Consider the following 24,481-nt stretch of genomic DNA (forward strand, 5'->3'; position numbering starts at 1 on the left):
ATTGAAGTATTGGTTGCGTTCTTCTTCCCGGTATCTCTTATTTGTTCTGTTCCCTTTCCGGGTTCATGGGTCGAGCCTATCGTCAATCCTCCTTGTTGCGGGTTGACTTTAGGGTTTATGGAGTCTATTATTAATTTTGTCTCCTGGAATACTAATGGTCTTAATCATCCTATTAAAAGGAAAAAAGTTTTTAAAGTGTTCCGGAGACTTAAAGCACAAATTTTATTTTTACAAGAGACCCATGTGCAGAGGGGGGACAGACTACATTTTTTTAAATTCTGGAAGGGAGAGGTCGGGATTGAGGACGTGATTTTAAGTTCTTTAACTCTGTTTGGTTCCAAGTTAGCCCATTGCTTTGCTTTTAGTTAGTTGCACGGTGGGTTTTTTTTTGGGGGGGGGGGGTTTTCCTTTTCTCTATTGATATATATATATAAAAGTTAGTATACTATTATGTTACCTTGGTACGTTATGTTTAAACTACATTGTTTGTATCATTTTTTTTGTATTAACATCTCCTGTAATTTTATTATATTCTAACAGTGTATTAGTGCCTATATGGCTTACATTTTGTATACTTATTCAATAAAAAGATTTAAAAAGAAAGGAAAAAAGGTAATTTACTATAGTCATGGGGGATTTCAATTTGCAGGTAGACTGGAAAAATCAGGTTGGTACTGGATACCAAGAGAATTTGCAGAATGCCTATGAGATAGCTTTTTAGAGTAGCTTGTGGTTGAGCCCACTAGGGGAAAGGCAATTCTGGGTTAGGCATTGTATAATGAAACAGATTTGGTTAGGGAGTTTAAGGTAAAGGAACCCTTAGGAAGCAGTGATCATAACATGACATACTTCACCCTACAGTTTGAGAAGGAGAAGCTGAAGTCAGATGTATCAGTATTCCAGTGGAGTAAAGGGAATTACAGAAGCATGAGAGAGGGGCTGGCCAAAATTGTTGATTGGAAGGGGACACCAGCAGGGATGACAGCAGAACAGCAGTGGCTGGAGTTTCTGGGAGCAATTTGGAAGCTTCAGGATGGATACATCCCAAAGAAGTCATAGTCTTCTAAAGGGAGGATGACACAACTGTGGCTGTCAAGGGAAGTCAAAGACAGCATAAAAGCAAAAAAGAGGGCATATAATACAGCAAAAGTCAGGGAAGTTAGAAGGTTGGGAAGCTTTTTAAAAACCAACAGAGGGCAACTAAAAAAGCCGTAAGGAGAGAGAAGATGAAGTATGAAGGTAAGCTAGCCAATAATGAGGATATAAAAAGTTTTTCAGATATGTATGTATATGTGTGTGTGTGTATGTAAAAGAGAGGTGAGAGAGGATATTGGACTGCTGGAAAATGGCACTGTTGAGGTAGTAATGGGGAGCAAAGAAATGGTGGATGAACCTCGTAAGTATTTTGTGTCAGTCTTGGGTGTGGAAGACATTAGCAGTATACCAGAAGTTTGAGTGTCAGGCGGAAGTGTGTGCAGTTGCTCATACTAAGGAGAAGAAAGGGTGTTTGGGAAGAAGAAAGATCTGAAGGTACATAAGTCAACTGCACCAGATGGACTACACCCCAGGGTTCTGAAAGAGGTAGCTGATCTGATTATCTGGCGGTGACTAGTGGCGTTCCGCAGGGGTCAGTGTTGGCGTTGCTTCGTTTTACATTATATGTCAATGATTTGGATGATGAAATTGATGGCTTGTGGCCAAGTTTGCGGACGAAGCAAAAATAGGTGGAAGGGCAGTTAGTGTTGAGGAAGCAGGGCATCTGCAGAAGGACCTAGACGGATTAAGAGAATAGGCAAAGAAATGGCAGATGGAATATAGTATAGGGAGGTGTATGGTCATGCACGTTGATTGAAGGAATAAAGGTGTAGACTATTTTCTAATCAGGGAGAAAATTCAGAAATCAGAAGTAGGAAGGAACTTCTGAGTCCTCTTGCAGGATTCCCTAAAAGTAAACTTGCATGTTGAGTTGCTGGTAAGGAAGGAAACATTCATTTCGAGAGGGCTAGAATATAGAAGCAAGGATGTAATTCTGAGACTTTATAAGGCATTGGCCAGACCGCAGTTGGAATATTGTGAGCAGTTTTTGGTCCCTTATTTAAGAAAAGATGTCATGGTATTAGAGAGGGTCCAGAGAAGATTCACAGGAATGATTCCAGGAATGAAAGGGTTAACAGATAAGCAGTGTTTGATTGCTCTGTGCCAGTACACATGGGAGTTTAGAAGAGTGAAGAGAGAGTTCATTGAAACATATCAAATATTGAGAGGCCTAAATAGAGTGGATGTGCAGAGGATATTTCCTATAGAGGGGGAGTCTTGGACCAGAAGGCATAATTTCAGAATACAGGGACATCCATTTAGAACAAAGAGGAGGCAATTCATTAGCCAGAGGTTAGTGAATTCATTCCAGAATTCATTGCCACAGGCTGCTGTGTCATTGGGCAGAGGTTGGTGTTCCTGATTAGTCAGGGTGTCAAAGGTTACGGGAGAAGGAAGGAGAATTGGGTTGAGAGGGATAATATATCAACCATGATTGAATGGTGGAGCAGACTAGTTGGGCGAATGGCCTAATACTTCTATGTCTCATGATCTTGTTAAACACAACCTTTTTTTTTCACTATGGTATCAATTGAATTTAATCAATGAACAACAAAGAAAGGAATTGTCTTTTTCATGTTGGGAGACTGTAGGGATTGGTACTGGATCAGCATCAGTCTTAATAATTTGGATGTTGGAACGTTTAACAGCAAACTTGGATGTCTTTATTGTTCATGTAAGATATATTAAGTTTGCTAATGATTCAAAGCTGCTGGAATATGTTAGAGATGCAGAGCCTTTAAGAAGATCAGGATATGACATGGTGGATGGGATTACAGATCTTCCATGATCTTAGTGAATGGCAGAGTAGCTCAGTGGGTCACGTGACCTAGTCCTGCTCCTTTTCAGTATGTTCTTCTGTAAAGGGTGGGGGGGGGCCAGTAGAACAGCATTATTATCTTTAAATGGTGAATATTGATTCAAGAAATGTGGGCTTTGTAGGCTGAACCAGTATTTGATTCCCATCCACCATGCCTTTATGTTCATATTTGTAGGGGCCTGGGAGTCCCTGATCTTGAATCACCACAAATTAACATGCAGGTTCATGAAGCAATAAGGCAGTGTAAGATTATTTTGGCCTTCATTGCAGGAGAAAATGAGAACAAGAGTAAAGATGTATTATTTCAATTATATAGGGCTCTGATGAGACCCCATCTGGAGTGTTGTCTAGTAATTCTGGTCTCCGTACCCAAGGAAAGACATTTTTAAAATGGAGGGAGTGCAGCAAATATTTACCAGATGAATTACTGGATTTGTTGTAAGAGAAGAGATGTAGCTGAATGGCCTCATAACTTCAGTTTGGAGGAATGTTTCGTAGTAACGTATACGTTTCGTAGTAACACATACGTTTGTAAAATTATAGGGTTTGACACGATGAGTTTGTTGGCAACTAGGGGGTCCAACCTCAGAAATAAAAGGATTACCAATCAGAATTGAGATAAGATGGTGGTGAATTTTTGGAGACTCACTTGCTGAGTATATCCAATGTGAAATGTAACCACCAGAGTACAAAGGAGGCTGATGTTCCCTATGTTCAAACCAGACTAAGGGGCCAAATACCCTATCCTTACTTCCACTTCGTTATGTTGTTAAAGATGGTAGTATGCTTAAGGGAAGAGAGGGAATAGAAACTGCTGTCTGCAAGGAAACTAGTAGAGAATGTAACTCACTGTGCAAACTTAATATTTCAGGAACACAGTTCTCTGATTACTAAAATGTTTAATTTTGTTCTCTTCCAAAAACTTTTTGTCAGAGTTGAGGACTACCCTAGGGTTAGCAGGTACTAGGGCAGGCTTGACTCCATGCTGCCTCCCAGGACCCTGGGTTATTACTGCTTCCCTCTGCTATCCCCAAGTCTGATTTTAGCACATTGCTCAAAGGGGGAGGGCAAGATTAGGCAATGCTGCCACCTCTGGAGCGAGGAGGTATATGGAGGGAATTGCAGAGATTAGATAGCTGATGAATGTCTGTCTCAGATATAGTTAGAACACGGAACAGTACAACACAGGAATAGGCCTTTCAGTCTATAATGTAATGTCTGTGCTGAGCATGATGCTAAATTAAACTAAATTTCTTTTGCTTGTACATAATTACAAATATTCCTCAATTCCCTACATGTTCCTGCATATTTCCAGCCTTTTAAATGTCACCAAAGTATCTGCTTCCACCATTCTCTCCCCCCTCCCTCCCACCCCCAAAGCAAGCCATTGCAGGCACCTACCCATTTTCTTTATAAACAAAAACACCTTGCTCTACGCACCTCCATTAAATTTCTGCCTCTAATTGCTGGAGGAAGCCCACTTCATAGAGGTTCATTGGATTAGGGAAGATGATGTATTTGAAACCAGGGTAATTCTTTGACAGAGTGGGGCTATTGAATCCTGGTATAAGTTCATCGGTACTTCATGTTTCTGTAGGCACTCATGACTTTATTCAGCAATGTTTTAAGATTTTTGTGGCGCTCTTTGGTCTGCATAACAAATCACATAACTGTAACCTCTTCTTTGTTCTAGGCCTCGTTTGGGAGCTATGCTGCACAGGGTCATTGGTGTCGGCATCCTGTATTTAATTTTCTCAGCAATAGAAGGCAATCTTCGAGTTACTGAAGTAAGTAGCAGAAGTTCAAGGAGCTAGCCCATTGAGAGAAGATACCACAGGTTCTGCTGAAGTGTGTTAAACTATTTTCCTTATCCAAAAGAACAATCATTGATTTAATTTTTCAGTGTTCTTGGTTACTCTTGTCTGTGTGATAACTTCATTATTACTGTTGTTAGGCCCTCTGAGCCAATTGCTCAGTTTTCTCTCAGACGTTGCTAAATCAGAGATTACTAAGCAATGTCCTCACCAGGCACTATGCTGTGTGTGTTCTTTTAATATTTGCAGCATTGCACTTGCTGTGCAAATCAAACATCTGGGTGATTGGGGTTTTTTAAGTCAATTTTGCCCTCAGTTGCTTTATTAGTAACCCGTATGATGTGATGTAGGATGGCAACCATAGAGACATATAGAATGGAAACAAGCTGTTCAGCATACCAAGTACACGTTGACCAGCAGCCACCCACTTACAGTAATCCTCCATCATGATAGTTCAAAGATTTGGATAAGGGTATTGATAGGAGCGACAGATCATAAACACAAGATTCTGCTGATACTGAAAATCCAGAGCAACACACACAAAATGCTGGAGGGGCTCAGCAGGTCAGGCAGCATCCGTGAAGATGAATAAACAGTCAACGTTTCGGGTCGAGACCCTTCCTCGGGGCTGGAAAGAAAGGGGGAAGACATCAGAATAAAAAGGTGGGGGGAGAAGAGGGATAGTTAGACGGTGATTGGTGAAACCAGGCGCATGGGAATGTAACAAAACAGGGCGGGTTTTAGTTAAACTGAGAAAGAGTAGAGGTGAAGTGTACCTACCAACATGGAATGATAGACCCAAAGGCCAGTTTGTCATGTTTTGACCAGCAATATAGTGTTCAGTAGATCCCTGATGGTGAAGATTCGACATTCATTCCACTACAGCTTATCTTTCCCAGCCACCTGGCTTCACCTATCGCCTTCTAACTGTACTCCGTCCCTCCTCTTCTCCCCCCCCCCCCACTCCACCGCACCTTTTTAATCTGATGTCTCTTCCACCCCTTCCTTTCCAATCCTAATGAAGGGTCTCAGCTTGAAACGTTGACTGTTTATTCATCCCCATAGATGCTGCCTTACCTGCTGAGTTCCTCCAGCATTTTGTGTGTGTTGGTTAGGAGAGATTTAGATGGACATGGTCCAAACGTGACCAAATGGGGTAGGTTGGGAAGGGTAACTTGGGCCAAAAGGCCTGTTCCCATGTTGTATTATTCTGACTCTGTATTAATCTAATTTTTTAAATCTATCTACGTTCTCATCAGTCCCTTTCCACCCCCTCTCCTATAGATTCTATACGATAGGAAAATTTAAGCGGCCAAATGATGAACCAACCCACATTTTTAAGATGTGGGAATAAACTAAAGAAACCAGCTGAAACCCGATCAGTCAGAAGCACACAGACAACACTGGAGGTCAAGAATGAACCTGGGTCTCTGGTGCTAAGAGGTTTTGGCTCTCCCAGCTGTGCCACTGTGACAGAAGGAAAACAGGGTCCTCACCAACCCATTTACACTCATCCCAATTTCTGTTTTTACTCTTGTCTATATTCCCACCCTGGTGATTCTGCAACTCTCACACTAGGGGCAAATTACAGCAGTCAGTTAACCTACCAGCTTGTGCCTTTGCAACACAGGAAGAAACTGGTGCATCAGGGGGATACCTGTGGAGTCACTCACAGTGTATACAAGCTGTGCCCTGAACTTTAGCAAGCGCTCATGTTTCCCTGACTGAGAATCAAACACGAGCTGCAGTGGTGAGGATGTGGAATAAGTGTTGCATCCTCACCATCAGCGATCTACTGAACACTTTATTGCTGGTCAAAAAATGACAAACTGGCCTTTGGGTCCATCATTCCATGTTGGTAGGTACACTTCACTTCTAATCTTTCTCAGTTTAACTAAAATTGGCCCTGTTTTGTTCCTGATTTAGGCCCCACTTGTTACCTTGGCTCTTATAGGGAACATCAGCCTTTCAATCATCGACTCATGTATACTCTGGTGGATATCCTTTATATTATACTCAAATATATTGGCTTTTCTTTTTGTTACATTGATTCTTCTCTTTAAACCCAGTTGTGATTTGCACCCACATGGGAGAAAATCGGTGCTATTGAGTTCTGTTGTTCTTATCCATTTATTTTCTATTTGCAATTGGCTGCTAATTAAAGCAGTGAATAGCTGCAGTAAATAAACTGGAAAGACCTAAATTGGATTATTAGTTAATCTAATTGTGGTAGGATTTTTAGAATAGGTTTTAGTGCTAGAAGGTTTGAAAATGTTTGAGTTCTGATCCTTATTTGATTTGTTGGGGTACGTGATCAGGTTCTCTTGAGTTTCTTTCCACGGCTGAATCTTGCCTCATTTACCACATGAATCCTAAACACTTGGATGAGGCAGCAGAAGCCAATTACATCTGTAGAACCATTATCCTGCTAGCTTCAGGAGAAACATGGAAGCATGTTACGAAGCTGAATGAAGCACTTGAATCTCAAATCACTGTAGATGACGGAAACCTAAAAGAGTCAACATTTTGGAAGGGGAAAGTTTGTCAGAAATGGAAAGGAGAAAATGCAGGGTAGTTTCAAGATTGACAGAGATAGGACAAAAGGAATATTCTGATGCAATGAGTGATTGAAATTAGAGCTATAAGGCATTTCGTCTTGAGGAAGAAAGCTCGGATTGTTGCAGCAGGGTGCGGGTTAGACATTTGCTGTCAGTGGCTGTCGAATTATGAATTCTGCCAATAAAGGATGGAAAGTCTGATGGAAGCTACAAAGCTCTTGACTAACTGCTTATTTTCTGGAATGCTGGTGGAAAATAAATGAAAGACGTTGACAAATCCTGATCTTTAATACACTTGAGAGCAGAAACAAAATGGGTACAGTTTCTGCTGACTGGTGAGTTGGTATCTGCCATATAAACAGCTGTTGAATCTGTGATTCCATGGGCTGGCTTTCTGATTCTGATTCTAAATGGATGTTGGCCATATTCAACGGAACACGGTTTCCATTGCGGAGTAGTCTGTGTTATGTGATGTTCGCTTTGCTGCCTGTGAGAATCATGATTTAAAATCAATTTTAATTACTTCAACCCAAATTGTCCATCACCAGTAAAATAGAAACACTTGGATGTCAATGCGTTGAAGTTAATTGTAGACCCAAGCTAATACAATGATTCTCACAGTTCAGTCAACACATCCCACTGCTGCTTCATTATGAATTCCTAATGAAACTGGAAGTCATTATTTTCTTTCTCTCTCTTTCTTTCTTTCTCTATTTCACCTGATGCTATCCTTTCCTTCTTTTTCAGGAGAATTTCGACCTGGCCCTTCTGGCTTTTATCCCTCTGGCTGTTCTCGACACTGCTCTCTGCTGGTGGATATCCTTTCGGGATCTGTTTTTTTTCCAGCAAAAAGGATTTTCTGACCTGTTTTCTATTTATTCCTTGATCAAGAATGGAATATTTTGACAAAATCTGCTTTCTAAGCATATAGTTTATAAACCCTTGGATTTAATCTTTCCCTTTTTTTTGTTTTGGAAGTGGCTATGAAATTGGGGTTAATCCATCCGAATTTGGGTTTAGTAGTAGAATAGTTTCACAAGTGTACTTAACAAAAGATCTAGTTTGTATATGTGGTTTGAGAAGGATTTGGCAAAATGATTACGTTCTCAGTCACAACTCTGGAGTATCACAACCCAACCCAACCATGGCAAATAATCCAGGCTTTAAGCCTGAGGGCATAAATTTTGTAATGTCCAACACTAATCTAATGCATGTAGATGATTTCAGTTAGCCTAATTGGACAAGTTACAGAGACCTTGCCATACTTCAGCAACCATGTTCACTGAGTGAAGTCAGCTTTTGCAAGAATCTGTTCAGCATTGAGCGGGGAACAATGTCATTTGGGAGATGAATGCACCGTACATACAGTAGATGTGATGGTGTTTAGCAGTCACTATCACGACCTGAAATTTGGGAATTGGTTTATTGTTGTCACATGTATTAAGGTACAGTGAAAAGGTTGTACAGATCAAATCATTACACAGTGCATTGAGGTAAAACAATAGCACATTGCAGAATAACATGCAATAGCTGCCTAGAAAGTGCTGTGCAGTGAGATGAGAAGGTGCAAGACCATAATAAGATAGACTGTGAGGTCAAGAATCCATCTTGTCTTACTAGAGAACTATTCGATAGTCTTACAATACCAGCATAGAAGTTGTCCTTGAGCCTGGTGGTACATGCTTTCAAGCTTTTATATGTTCTGCCTGATAGGATGCGGGGGGGTGGGGGGGGAGGCGGGATGGTGGAGAAGAGAGAATGTCTGGGGTGAGTGGAGTCTTTGATTATGCTGGCTTCCTTACAGAGGCAGCGAGGAGTGTCGCTTATGGTTCCTGTGATGTGCTGAGTTGTATCTGCAACTCAGTGCAATTTCTTCACAGGTAGAGCAATTACCATGCCAAGCCCTGATGCATCTGGATAGGATGCTTTCTATGGTCCATTGACAAAAATTGGTAAGGATCAACGAGGATTTGCTGAATTTCTTTATCCTCCTGAGGATCTAGAGGCTTTGGTAGGCTTTCATGACTCTGGACAGTTTTTGTTTGGAAATCAAGTTGAGCAAGGTGATGCACAATTGCTGTTGTACTGTTCTTTAACCTTAGACCTGATTTATATCTCTGAATTTATTTCCATGTGTGACACACTTGATGCTCCATTTTATGTTCCATCTGTTTTCTTTAACCATTGACACATTTTTATCAGCTTGACCCAAACAATGAAGATGTTAAAACTGAGAAGGAATGTTGTGAAGCTGTCCTTATACAGACATTTCACGAACACACTTATCTTCGCTGTCATAGGTAAGTTTAAAAATTGCTCATGCTTGGTGTTTCTGGGTGGCCTAACTACACACTATCGAACCACTAAATCTCTCATTTTAGGGTATCTCCGGCATGGACTGACTAGTTGAATAGAAAGAGCTACACCAGTGAAACATAGGTTATGTCAGTCGAGGTATCAAGACTTGGCTGCCAGTTGTGAGGGCAAGGGCAATTTGCTCACTGATGGGACAGTTCTAGGGCATTTGCAAGTAGGAAGAAAAAGATGCAATTGCAAGTTAGCTGAGAAGGTTAGGAAGTTTTGGGGTCAGGTTTAAGAAGCTTAAAGATAGATGAACATGGCAAGTAAAATATATTGTTACGTACCCCGTAACTGGGTTGCCAAACCAGCAGAAATGGACCACTCAGTTGGAGTCTGGATTACTGGAACTAAGAAAGTTTTATTAAAGAAATAAGCAACACAGTACTCTAATAGTAAGGATATAAATGCAACAGGTTAGCAATGAATAAACACACATGTACACAGAACTAAGATAATAGGGTCAATCAGCTCTATCGCAGTCTAGGGGTAAAATGTTCAATCACAAGTGACAGAGTTCAGTTTAGTTCAGTTCACAGTAATCACCGTCGTGCCGTTGGAGAGAGAGCGAATGCTGATATTCAAATTGGATTCAACAGACCTTTGATATTCCTCGCAGTTAGCTTTTGGGCGAGCCCTTTGTAATGTCTTCTGAGGTCGCCGACTGTGACCCCTCCGTTTCGGATACGATCGTTCTTCAGCGGTGAACCCGGCACCCAGGCAAGGGCGGACACACACCAGGTCCCCGCCGACCGTATCTTTCCACCCTGTGAGTCTATGGCGGGTCCCGCGACCAGACCTCCGAAACTCCCACCGACTTGGGGGGGGGGCGCACCGCTTCCAGGGTCTCGTTACCTCGTGGTGTCGTGTGTGGTGTCTTAGCGAACCTGCCCCTTTTTATCCCCCTGCTGGGGTATCGCCTGTCCATCACACTTCAAACAGTTCAGGGTTCAAAAGGAGCCGGTCTTGACAATACTCAGACGGGTGTCTCCTTCCGTTAAACTCTCTCGTCTCTTCATTAACATTTCCAAATGCTGCTCCATTGTCTTACTTATCTCTCTCTCCTGAAGACAGGTGGCAGATCAACTGTTGATCCCACTGGTGCTAGCACAGGACAGTTAACATCTTAGTCTATGTGTACTTTCGTAACCCTCTTTCGTCACAGTATGTACAAAAGCCTGACTTGTGAACAGTCTGTGTATGCAATGAGCACCTGGAAGTCAGCTGCTTCAGGCAGCTTCTGACATCTCGAACTTGGTTCGCAGCCCATTTCTGACTAATGAACTATATTGGCTATGCACACAATGTGCTGGAGGAGCTCAGCAGGTCAGGCAGCAGCTGTGGATGGGAATGAACAGTTGACATTTCAGGCTGAGACTCTTCATTGGGTTACAAAAAGGTTCACAGAAATGGAACCCTGTCATAACCTGGTGGTAATGTGGTATTGGATGTCTTACTCAACATTGGTGCTAAGGTAAATGGATTAAACTTGTCTGATGAGGTGATAAATCAAATACATTTTCTTAGTTATGTAGAATTGGCACCACAGTTGTACATAATATCCTCTGTTCCACCAGTGTTAGGAAGCTGAAAATCTGCAAAAGTAGCCAAGAGCAAAAATACTAACTGGCAAATAGTTGATAGATGCAAACATAATTTCTAAAGAAACTGTTTAAATTTCAACAGCATAGGAGCATTCCCCAAAAATGAAGTGGTTAAAGATTCACAAAATGTTAAACTACATCTTTTTCTTCCTCCATAGATGCTGCCCAGCCTACTGAGTATTTTCAGCAATTTCTGTTTTTCATTTCAGATTTCCAGGTGGCACAGTAGGTAGGAAGCTGAAAAGCAGGACCTCTAGGGTAGTAATCTCAGGATTGCTGTCTGTGCCACGTGCTAGCGAGTGCAAGAATAGCATGATAAGACGTATTAATGTGTGGCTGAGGGACTGGTGTAGGGGGCAGGGCTTCAGATTCCTGGATCATTGGGGCCTCTACTGGGGGAGGTACAATCTGTACAAAAAGGGCGGGTTACACCTAAACCCAAAGGGGTCCAATATCCTAGTGGGCACATTTAATAGAGCTGTTAGGGCGTGTTTAAACTAATTTGGCCGGGGGATGAGAACTGGAGTGATAGGGTTGAGGAAGGGAAAAACAGAAATAAATCAAAGGTAGCATGCAACAGAGATAATAAAAAGAACAGGCAGGAGATGAGGCTTAATCATAGCCAGTGGGATGAGTTACAGGGCAATAGAGGCATGGTGCAGTTAAAACAGAAAGCAACAAATACTGGACTGAGAGTGTTGTATTTGAATGCACGAAGCATAAGGAATAAAATGGACGATCTTGAAATTCAGCTACAGATTAGCAAATATGACATTGTGGCCAACTCTGAAACTTGGCTAAAGGATGGCTGCCATTGGGAGCTGAATGTCCAAGGATATACGGTGTATCAGAAAAATAGGTTAGTAGTTAGAAGGGGTGGTGTGGCTCTGTGTATAAGAAATAATATTAAATCATTAGAAAAAGATGACATGGGATTGGAAGGTGTAGAGTCTCTAAGGGTTGAGCGAAGAAATGGCAAGGGTAAAAGGACCCCTAATGGCAGTTGTATACAGGCCTCCAAACAGCAGCCGGGATGTAGATTACAAATTACAGCAGGAGATAGAAAAGGCGTGTCAGAAAGGCAATGTCATGATAATCGTTGGGGATTTTAACAGAAAGTGGATTGGGAAAACCAGGTCAGTACTGGACCTCAGGAGAGAGAATTTGTAGAATGGCTATGGGATGGCTTTTTAGAACAGATTATTGAGCCCAAGAGGGGATCGGCTGTGCTGGATTGTGTGTTGTGCAATGATCTGGAGGTGATAAGAGAGCTTAAGGTAAAGAACCCTTAGGGAACAGTGATCACAATATGATCAGGTTCACATTGAAATTTGAGAGGGAAAAACTAAAATCTAATGTGTCGGTATTTCAGTGGAATAAAGGAAATTGCAATGGCATGAGAGGGGAACTGACCGAAGTTGACTGGAAAGGGACATTTGCAGGAAGGACAGCAGAACAGCAATGGCTGGAGTTTCTGTGAAAAATGAGGGAACTTCAAGACAGATATATTCCAAGTAGGAAAAAATTTTCAAAGGGAAGAAGGACACTACCATGGCTGACGAGTGAAGTCAAAGCCGAAGTAAAAGCAAAAGGGAGGGCATACAAGGAAGCCAGAGCTAGTGGGAAGATAGAGGATTGGGATGCTTTTAAAAACTTGCAGAAGGAGACTCAGAAGGTCATTAGGAAGGAAAAGATGAATTATGAAAGGAAGCTGGCAACTAATATCAAAGAAGATACTAAAAGCTTTAAGTACGTAAAAGGTCGAGGATAGGACCAATACAAAGTTATGCTGGAGATATTGTAATGAGAGATGGAGAGATGCAGAGATGGCAGAGGAACGGATTGCATATTTTGCATCAGTCTTCACAGTAGAAGACGTCTGCAGTATACAGGACATTCAAGGGTGTCAGGGAAGTGAAGATTGTGCAGTGAAAATTACGACTGAGGAGGTGCTCAGGAAACTTAATGGTCTGAAGGTGGATAAATCTCCTGGACCTAATGGAATTCACCCTCGGATTCTGAAGGAAGTAGCTGGAGAGATTACGGAGGCATTAATGATGATCTTTCAAAATGGATAGATTCTGGCATTGTAGCAGATGACTGGAAAATTGCAAATGTCGCTCCGCTATTTAAGAAGGGTGGGAGGCAACAGAAAGGAAACTATAGACCTGTTAGCTTGACATCAGTGGTTGGAAAATTGTTGGAATTGATTGTTAAGGATGAAATTACAGAGTACCTGGAGACACATGACAAGATAGGCCAAAACCAGCATGGTTTCCTGAAAGGAAAATCCTGCCTGACAAACAATTCTTTGAGGAAATTACAAGCAGGGTAGACAAAGGAGATGTAGTGGGCGTGGTGTACTTGGATTTTCAGAAGGCCTTTGACAAGGTGCCGCATGTGAGGCTGTTTAGCAAGATAAGAGCCTATGGAATTACAGGGAAGTTACTAGCGTGGGTGGAGAATTGATTGGTCGGCAAAAAACAGAGAGTGGGAATAAAGGGATCCTATTCTGGCTGGCTGCCGGTTACCAGTGGAGTTCCACAGGGGTTGGTGTTGGGACCACTGCTTTTTACAATGTAGGTCAATGATTTGGACAATGGGATTAATGGATTTGTGGCTAAATTTGCCCATGATACAAAGATAGGTGGAGGAACAGGTAGTGTTGAGGGAACAGAGAGCCTACAGAGAGACTTAGATAGTTTCGGGGAATGAGGGAAGAAATGGCAAATGAAATACAATGTTGGAAAGTGTATAGTCATGCACTTTGATGGAAGAAATAAATGGGCAGACTATTATTTAGATGGGGAGAGAATTCAAACTACAGAGATACAAAAGGACTTGGGAGTCCTTGTGCAGGATACCCTAAAGATTAACCTCCAGTTTAGTCAGTTGCGAAGAAGGCAAATACAAGGTTGGCATTTATTTCTAGAGATATAGAATATAAGAGCAGGGATGTGATGTTGAGGATCTATAAGGCACTCGTGAGACCACGCGGAGTATTGTGTGCAGTTTTGGGCTCCTTATTTTAGAAAGGATATATTGACATTGGAAAGGGTTTAGAGAATATTCACAAGAATGATTCCAGGAATGAAAGGGTTACAGTATGAGGAACATCTAGAAGCTCTTGGGCTGTATTCCCTGGAGGGGGGATCTCATAGAAACATTCCGAATGTTAAAAGGCCTGAACAGATTAGATATGGCAAAGTTATTTCCCGTGGTAGGGGATTCTAGGACAAGAGGGCATGACTTAAGGAATAAAGGACGTCCATTTAGAGCAGAGATACGGAGAAATTACTTTAGTTAGAGGGTGGTAAATCTGTGGAATTTGTTGCCAAAGTGGCTGTGGAGGCGAAGTCTTTGGGTGCATTTAAGGCAGAGATAGATAGGTTCTTGATTAGCCAGGCATCAAAGGGTACGGGGTGAAGGCAGGGGAGTGGGGATGACTGGAAGAATTGGATCAGCCCATGATTGAATGGCGGAGCAGTCTCAATGGGCCGAATGGCCAACTACTCCTATTTCTGATGGTCTTATCGTAGTATAATCGTTAGTACAACACTTTACAGTACAGGTGACCTGGGTTCAATTCCCTCCGCTGCCTATAAGGAATTGTATGTTCTCCTGTGAAAGCATGGGTTTTCTCCGGGTGCTCTGGTTTCCTCCCACAGCCCAAAGACATACCGGTTGGTAGGTTAATTGGTCATTGTAAATTGTCCTGTGATTGGGCTAGGATTAAATCAGGGGATTGCTGGGTAGTGTGGCTCAAAAGTCCTGAAGGGCTACTTTTATACTCTATCTCAATAAATAAAATAAAGCATCTACAACTTTGTTTTGGGTTATGGGCTGACTTCATCTGAGTAAATGAATCCTATTGCAGAATATGCCACTGGTGTTGCTGATTTACTTAAGAATGGCATGGTACAAACTGAAAGAGGATTGGATATATTACTGCAACACACATCAAAGTTGCTGGTGAATGCAGCAGGCCAGGCAGCATCTCTAGGAAGAGGTGCAGTCGACGTTTCAGGCCGAGACCCTTCGTCAGGACTAACTGAAGGAAGAGTGAGTAAGGGATTTGAAAGTGGGAGGGGGAGGGGGAGATCCAAAATGATAGGAGAAGACAGGAGGGGGAGGGATGGAGCCAAGAGCTGGACAGGTGATAGGCAAAAGGGATACGAGAGGATCATGGGACAGGAGGTCCGGGGAGAAAGACAAGTGGGGGGGGAACCAGAGGATGGGCAAGGGGTATATTCAGAGGGACAGAGGGAGAAAAAGGAGAGTGAGAGAAAGAATGTGTGTATAAAAATAAGTAACAGATGGGTTACAAGGGGGAGGTGGGGCATTAGCGGAAGTTTGAGAAGTCGATGTTCATGCCATCAGGTTGGAGGCTACCCAGACGGAATATAAGGTGTTGTTCCTCCAACCTGAGTGTGGCTTCATCTTTACAGTAGAGGAGGCCGTGGATAGACATGTCAGAATGGGAATGGGATGTGGAATTAAAATGTGTGGCCACTGGGAGATCCTGCTTTCTCTGGCGGACAGAGCGTAGGTGTTCAGCAAAGCGGTCTCCCAGTCTGCGTCGGGTCTCGCCAATATATAAAAGGCCACATCGGGAGCACCGGACGCAGTATATCACCCCAGCCAACTCACAGGTGAAGTGTTGCCTCACCTGGAAGGACTGTTTGGGGCCCTGAATGGTGGTAAGGGAGGAAGTGTAAGGGCATGTGTAGCACTTGTTCCGCTTACACGGATAAGTGTCAGGAGGGAGATCAGTGGGGAGGGATGGGGGGGACGAATGGACAAGGGAGTTGCGTAGGGAGCGATCCCTGCAGAATGCAGGGGGGGGGAGGGAAAGATGTGCTTAGTGGTGGGATCCCGTTGGAGGTGGCAGAAGTTACGGAGAATAATATGTTGGACCTGGAGGCTGGTGGGGTGGTAGGTGAGGACCAGGGGAACCCTATTCCTAGTGGGGTGGCGGGAGGATAGAGTGAGAGCAGATGTTCGTGAAGTGGGGGAGATGCGTTTAAGAACAGAGTTGATAGTGGAGGAAGGGAAGTCCCTTTCTTTTAAAAAAAGGAAGACATCTCCCTCGTCCTAGAATGAAAAGCCTCATCCTGAGAGCAGATGCGGCGGAGACGGAGGAATTGCGAGAAGGGGATGGCGTTTTTGCAAGAGACAGGGTGAGAAGAGGAATAGTCCAGATCGCTGTGAGAGTCAGTAGGCTTATAGTAGACATCAGTGGATAAGCTGTCTCCAGAGACAGAGACAGAAAGATCTAGAAAGGGGAGGGAGGTGTCGGAAAAGGACCAGGTAAACTTGAGGGCAGGGTGAAAGTTGGAGGCAAAGTTAATAAAGTCAACGAGCTCTGCATGCGTGCTGGAAGCAGAGCCAATGCAGTCGTTGATGTAGCGAAGGAAAAGTGGGGGACAGATACCAGAATAGGCTCAGAACAGATTGTTCACAAAGCCAACGAAAAGGCAGGCATAGCTAGGACCCATACGGGTACCCATAGCTACACCTTTAGTTTGGAGGAAGTGGGAGGAGCCAAAGGAGAAATTATTAAGAGTAAGGACTAATTCCGCTAGACGGAGCAGAGTGGTGGTAGAGGGGAACTGATTAGGTCTGGAATCCAAAAATTATTAAGAGTAAGGACTAATTAAAAACACTCAGGTTGGAGGAACAACACCTTATCTTCCGTCTGGGTAGCCTCCAACCTGATGGCATGAACATCACACTCAGGTTGGAGGAACAACGCCTTATATTCCGTCTGGGTAGCCTCCAACCTGATGGCATGAACATCGACTTCTCTAACTTCTGCTAATGCCCCACCTCCCCCTCGTACCCCATCTGTTACTTAATTTTATACACACATTCTTTCTCTCACTCTCCTTTTTCTCCCTCTGTCCCTCTGAATATACCCCTTGCCCATCCTCTGGGTGCCCCCCCCCCCGTCTTTCTTCCCGGACCTCCTGTCCCATGATCCTCTCGTATCCCTTTTGCCAATCACCTGTCCAGCTCTTGGCTCCATCCCTCCCCCTCCTGTCTTCTCCTATCATTTTGGATCTCCCCCTCCCCCTCCAACTTTCAAATCCCTTACTCACTCTTCCTTCAGTTAGTCCTGACGAAGGGTCTCGGCCTGAAACATCGACTGCACCTCTTCCTAGAGATGCTGCCTGGCCTGCTGCGTTCACCAGCAACTTTTATGTGTGTTGCTTGAATTTCCAGCATCTGCAGAATTCCTGTTGTTTGGATATATTACTGATTCCTTTTCAGTTCTATTCACATTAAAAATTAACTCTGTAATCCATTCCCGTTTCTAAGGAGATGCTTGTAAAAAGATTTTGCTAGGTAGATATTGGGGCAGGATGTCCTCTTGAAGAATACTTTGTTGATTTATGATGTTCACAATTCCTTTTCTACAGCATCAATATTTTTCATCATTTGGACAACAAAGAAGTTCCGGCTTGCAGACTGTCAATCGGTAAGTTCTATAAACTGTTGTGTATGGACTTCATGTAGAATGGTTCTGACACTCCTGTCTTGTGCCATTTTCCTTGAAGGTGCCATCTCCCAATAACTTGGAACAAAATCCTGAGTCGATTCTTTTTATCTCATTTACACCCACCTGAGACAGTTCAGCTACGCACTCTTATCACGAGAGAAGAAAAACTACTTATCCTGGAATTGGAGGGCATAGAAATATAGAAAACCTACAGCACAGTACAGGCCTTTTGGCCCACAAAGCTGTGCCGAACATGTCTTCACCGTAGAACTACCTAGGCTTACCCATAGCCCTCTATTTTGCTAAGCTCCATGTATCCATCCAGGAGTCTCTTAAAAGACCCTATTATTTCTGCCTCCACCACCACCGCTGGCAGCCCATTCCACGCACTCACCACTCTGCATAAAAAAGCTTACCCCTGACATCTCCTCTGTACCTACTTCCAAGCACCTTAAAACTATGCCGTCTCGTGCTAGCCATTTCAGCCCTGGGGAAGAAGCCTCTGTCTATCCACACAATCAATGCCTCTGATTATCTTGTACACCTCTGTCAGGTCACCTCTCATCCTCCGTCGCTCCAGGGAGAAAAGGCTGAGTTCACTCAACCTATTCTCATAAGGCATGCTCCCCAATGCAGGCAACATTCTTGTAAATCTCTTCTGCACCCTTTCTATGGTTTCCACATCCTTCCCGTAGTGAGGCGACCAGAATTGAACACAGTACTCCAGGTGGGGTCTCACCAGGGTCCTATATAGCTGCGACATTACCTCTCAGCTCTTAAACTCAATCCCACGATTGATGAAGGTGAACGCACAGTATGCCTTCTTAACTACAGAGTCAACCTGCATAGCAGCTTTGAGTGTCCTATAGACTTGGACCCCAAGATCCTTCTGATCCTCCATACTACCAAGAGTCTTGCCATTAATGCTATATTCTGCCATCATATTTGACCTACCAAAATGAACTACCTCACACTTATCTGGGTTGAACTTCATCTGCCACTTCTCAGCCCAGTTTTGTATCCTATCAATGTCCCGCTGTAACCTCCAACAGCCCTCCACACTATCCACAACACCCCCAACCTTTGTGTCATCAGCAAATTTACTAACCCATCCCTCCACTTCCTTGTCCAGGTCACTTATAAAAATCACAAAGAGTAGGGGTCCCAGAACAGATCTCTGAGGCACACCACTGGTCACCAGCCTCCATGCAGAATATGACCCGTCTACAACCACTCTTTACCTTCTGTAGGCAAGCCAGTTCTGGATCCACAAAGCAATGTTCCCTTAGATCCCATGCCTTCTTACTTTCTCAATAAGCCTTGTGTGGGGTACTTATGAAATGCCTTGCTGAAATCCATATACACTACATCTACTGCTCTACCTTCATCAATGTGTTTCGTCATATCCTCAAAAAATTCAACCAGGCTCATAAGGCATGACCTGTCTTTGACAAAGCCATTCTGACTATTCCTAATCATATTATACCTCTCCAAATGTTCATAAATACTGCCTCTCAGGATCTTCTCCATCAACTTACCAACCACTGAAGTAGGACTCACTGGTCTTTAATTTCCTGGGCTATCCCTACTCCCTTTCTTGAATAAGGAAACAAGATCTACAACCCTCCAATCCTCCGGAACCTCTCCTGTCCACATTGATGATGCAAAGATTATCGCCAGAGGCACAGTAATCTCCTCCCTCACTTCCCACAATAGCCTGGGGTACATCCCGTCTGGTCCCGGTGACTTATCCAACTTAATGCTTTCCAAAAGCTCCAGCACATCCTCTTCCTTAATATCTACATGCTTAAGCTTTTCAGTTTGCTGCAAATCATCCCTACAATCGCCAAGATCCTTTTCTGTAGTGAATACTGAAGCAAAGTTTTAAGTACCTCTGCCATCTCCTCCGGTTCCGTACACACTTTTCCACTGTCACACTTGATTGGCATCTTTATTCTAGCTACTGGTGTTGATGCCAAGTCCCCAACGTTGTTTGTTGTTACCCTTTATGCTCTGTATACGTCCCATCACTTCAAAAACTGTTCAGTTACGAAGAGGTTACTTTTCTATGGTGCTGCTCAGCTTTTGGAAAGGACATCAAAATTCTAGCATTCCTAAAAACTGGAGTATTCTTTGCTTTGCATCTTCAGTTTAAAATTATAGTTTGCCGGTTATTAATCATGGATGCATTGTTAATTATTTCCAGACCAGTTAACTTCTTACCCTGTCCTGGTTTGGTCCCATTAAGCCTTCCATTGATTAGACATGGAAGAGGATTAATATCTGTGAATTTTGGCAGACTTAATTCATGGTTCATTTGAAAACATTTTCTGTAAGTGATCAGTTATGGGATGAAAAGTTTTGGCTTTTAAATTTGGTTTTCTTTTTCAGTAACAGATATCCAAAGTTACAGGATTAAAGATAATGGTAAAGTCGTTGCCCTACTTCACTAACAGTGCCCTTTGTGGTTCTACCGCAAGAATGTCTCACACCTGTCCATCAAAGGCTTGTGTGCTGTCAGCTCTTGTCAATCAGGGCAGCATTTGTGTCCCTGCAACTGGTCACAATAAACACGAGTTCAAAAATGAGCAAAATCTGAGGCAGAATCTCTCTTAGTGTATTGCATAACCACAACGCATTCAACATCATCTAAGCTAATTCAGTCAACCAACCTTCTGCAAGTAAACATACTCCTTTTCGACTCATTTTAGCGATTTTCTTTTGGAGATTGGAGTAACTTGTGGAAAACCCCAGCTACTCCCAGTCCCTCTCCCTTGAGGTTGAGATATGAAATGAAGGTTATGGTTGGTGTTTGGGTGTTGCTATGCAATTACATTTGAAACATATTACTAGAAAAAACTTTGTATTTAACCTTCAACCTTAACCCACTTTTACAGGGGCACTCCTTAATCAAAGCAGTGTGTTAAGAGGAGTACACTGCTGATGGAATCATCCCCAGGATGTTATTTGGTTCTACTTATCTAATGAAGGAATTTCATTCTTGAGAAAAGTTTTTGTTAGCAAAATTTTGTAGTTCAATCAAACTGGACAAAATGTATTAAAGGTATCTTGCTGGTTTGTATTATGCCCACTCAATCAATAAATACAATCATGTGTTGAGGACAGATAGTATAGAAACCCAAAGAGCAAAAATTGAAGCGGGCACTTATTTTCTATGTTCCTGTAGGACTGGAGAGAACGGTGGATAGATGATGCATTCTGGCGATTGCTCTTTTCTGTCATCCTGTTGGTCATCATCATCTTGTGGAGGCCATCAGCAAACAACCAAAGGTTTGAGTGTCATTTTTGGCAATCCTTTTCCGGGTGCTTTTGCTCAAGCTGAGGAATAACAATATTGAGAGTACAGGTGGCACATGGTACGTAAGAGTGGGTGAATTGCGGCTGGTGTAAGTGGGCACAGCTTGTGCCAACACATAACTTAAGAGGTGGAGTATTGCCAAAGTACAGAAGAAAAACTCAACTGGAGAATTATCACCTCTTGTCTGTTGCCAACAGCTGGTTATAAAATGATATAGGCAGAAATGTGTGTAACAGAATGTTATTTTCTTTCAGTGGGAAATCAGAAAATTTGATAATTTCATTAGGTTAATAGCTCATTGCTTGGCCAGCTGAAACTTGGCCTGTTGAAAATTCTTTCCTTCACTCGTTATAAAATGTGGGCTATGGAAACTGAGGAAATATTGATTACCTGTTTGCAAGTGTGTGTGTGTGTGTGTGTTGCACCAACAAATACAAAGTGCATATCCCCACTTGCGCAGAATTGCAGGAGAACGTAGAACAGTACAGCACAGGAACAAGCCCTTTGGCTCACGATATCTATTCCAACCATGATGCCAATTTAACTAGTCCCAGCTGCCTGCTTTTCACGTCCTACTTTAGATTATCTCTTGGCTCATAAAAATCGCTATCATATCTGCTTCCAACTCATCCCCAGCAGAGAGCTCCAGGCAACTATCACTGTTTTTTTTTTAAAAAAAACCTTGCCTCACAAATCTCTTAAATTGTCCCCCTCACCTTAAAACTGCCCTCCAGTGTTTAACATTTTCATGGTGTCAGAAGGACTGACTACTTATGCTATCAGTGCCTTTCATATACTATTAGATTTCTCCTCAGCCACTCACATTCCAGAGGGTACAATCTGAGACTGTTCAGTCTCCCCTTGTAGTTATACTCTAATGCAGGCACGATCCTGGTGAACCTCCCCATCCTTCCTATAACGCAGCATCCAGAACTGCATACAGTACTCCAAATGTGGCCTAACCAAAGCTTTATACAATTGCATCATGACTTCTGAACTTTAAAATCAGCAGCCCAGTTGATGAAAGCAACTGCCATCTTTACCACCAGATTTGCTTGCATTGTCACTTTCATGGAGCTATGGGTTTGCATCCCAAGATCCCTTTGTACATAAATGGTCCAAAAAGTCATGCCATTTATTGTGCCCTTACGTGTGACTTCCTAAAGTGCAGCGCTTAACGTGTAAAAGATAGAACAGTACAGTTCTGGACAGGCCATTCAGCCCATAATGTTGTGCCAATCTTGATGCCAATTTATACTAAATATCCTCTTTGTGTTTCACCATATCCCTCCATTCCCTTCATATTACCTTGTCTGTCTAAAAACCTCAAACTCCACCAAACTGCCTGCTTCCACCACTATCCCTGGTAACATGTTCTAATCACCTACCACTCTCTGCAGAGCACAACTTGCCCTCGTGTCACTTTTATTTGACATTTTTACGCTGGGGACCGAGCATTAACCCATAAATTTTGTATTTTATAGTTAAAGTGACAAATTTGTTGCAGCTGTTGAGTGTTTATTTAGTAGGTGGGGCACATTGTGCCGAATAAAGCAAGTTTTGTTGGGTACATTGCTATTTTATTTATCTTGTAATTACAGATAGCTTTAAGCTGCAACTCTTCTATGTATAAAGACAGTAAATGTGAGTGGTAAATTTGGTAATACTGATGTGTAAGAGTGGTCTGAATTTAAAAATTTGTTCCAGTGTATGGCTAAATACTGTTGCAGAGGTCTAATAAAACATTGAAACATAGAAAATAGGTGCAGGAGTAGGCCATTCGGCCCTTCGAGCCTACACTGCCATTCGGTATGATCATGGCTGATCATCCAACTCAGAACCCTGTATCTGCCTTCTCTCCATACCCCCTGATCCCTTTAGCCACAAGGGCCATATCTAACTCCCTCTTAAGTATAGCTAATGAACTGGCCCAACTGTTTCCTGTGGCAGAGAATTCCACAGATTCACCACTCTCTGTGTGAAGAAGTTTTTCCTCATCTTGGTCCTAAAAGGCTTCCCCTTTATCCTTAAACTGTGACCCCTCGTTCTGGACTTCCCCAACATCGGGAACAATCTTCCTGCATCTAGCCTGTCCAATCCCTTCAGAATTTTATACATTTCAATAAGATCCCCCCCTCAATCTTCTAGATTCCAGCAAATATAAGCCCAGTTGATCAGGTCTTTCAGCATGTGAAAGTCCTGCCATCCCAGGAATCAATCTGGTGAACCTTCTTTGTACTCCCTCTATGGCAAGAATATCGTTCCTCAGATTAGGGACCAAAACTGCACACAATACTCCAGGTGTGGTCTCACCAAGGCCTTGTACAACTGCAGTAGTACCTCCCTGCTCTTGTACTCGAATCCTCTTGCTATGAATGCCAGCATACCATTCGCCTTTTTCACTGCCTGCTGTACCTGCATGCCCACTTTCAATGACTGGTGTATAATGACACCCAGGTCTTGTTGCACCTCCCCTTTTCCTAATCGGCCACCATTCAGATAATAATCTGTTTTCCTATTTTTGCCACCAAAGTGGATAACCTCACATTTATCCACATTAAATTGCATCTGCCATGAATTTGCCCACTCACCTAACCTATCCAAGTCACCCTGCATCCTCTTAACATCCTCCTCACAGCCAACACTGAGTCATTAATATATATTGTAAACAACTGGGGTCCCAGCACTGAGGCTTGCGGTACCCCACTAGTCACTGCCTGCCATTCTGAAAAGGTCCCGTTTATTCCCAGTCTTTGCTTCCTGTCTGCCAACCAATTCTCTATCCACATCAATACCATACCCCCAATACCGTGTGCTTTAAATTTGCACATTAATCTCCTGTGTGGGATCTTGTCAAAAGCCTTTTGAAAATCCAAATATACCACATCCACTGGTTCTCCCCTATCCACTCTACTAGTTACATCCTCAAAAAAATTCTGAGATTCGTCAGACATGATTTTCCTTTCACAAATCTATGCTGACTTTGTCTGATGATTTCACTGCTTTCCAAATGTGCTGTTATCACATCTTTGATAACTGACTCTAGCATTTTCCCCACCACCGATGTCAGGCTAACTGGTCTATAATTCCCTGGTTTTTCTCCCTCCTTTTTTAAAAAGTGGGGTTACATTAGCCACCCTCCAATCCTCAGGAACTAGTCCAGAATCTAAAGAGTTTTGAAAAATTATCACTAATGCATCCACTATTTCTTGGGCTACTTCCTTAAGCACTCTGGGATGCAGACCATCTGGCCCTGGGGATTTATCTGCCTTTAATCCCTTCAATTTACCTAACACCACTTCCCTACTAACATGTATTTCCCTCGGTTCCTCCATCTCATTAGACCCTCGGTCCCGTACTATTTCCAGAAGATGATCTATGTCCTCCTTAGTAAAGACAGAACCAAAATAGT

General features: G+C 42.8%; 1 protein-coding gene across 2 annotated transcripts in view; it reads left to right on the forward strand.

The window, feature by feature from the left end:
• LOC134349247 (transmembrane protein 87A-like) overlaps positions 1-24,481 on the forward strand; it is a 65,967-nt gene that overhangs the window by 35,422 nt on the left and 6,064 nt on the right. Inside the window, exons 11-15 of one of the 2 annotated variants that reach the window (XM_063053282.1) lie at positions 4,608-4,701; positions 6,655-6,726; positions 9,478-9,586; positions 17,671-17,729; positions 20,938-21,041. In XM_063053282.1, coding sequence (XP_062909352.1) covers positions 4,608-4,701; positions 6,655-6,726; positions 9,478-9,586; positions 17,671-17,729; positions 20,938-21,041 — 438 coding nt within the window. Of the gene's footprint in view, positions 1-4,607; positions 4,702-6,654; positions 6,727-8,033; positions 8,103-9,477; positions 9,587-17,670; positions 17,730-20,937; positions 21,042-24,481 lie in introns of both variants that reach the window. The other variant, XM_063053289.1, reaches the window with a different exon arrangement.

This window comes from Mobula hypostoma, chromosome 1 (assembly GCF_963921235.1).
Source record: "Mobula hypostoma chromosome 1, sMobHyp1.1, whole genome shotgun sequence".
Taxonomy (NCBI): Eukaryota; Metazoa; Chordata; class Chondrichthyes; order Myliobatiformes; family Myliobatidae; genus Mobula; species Mobula hypostoma.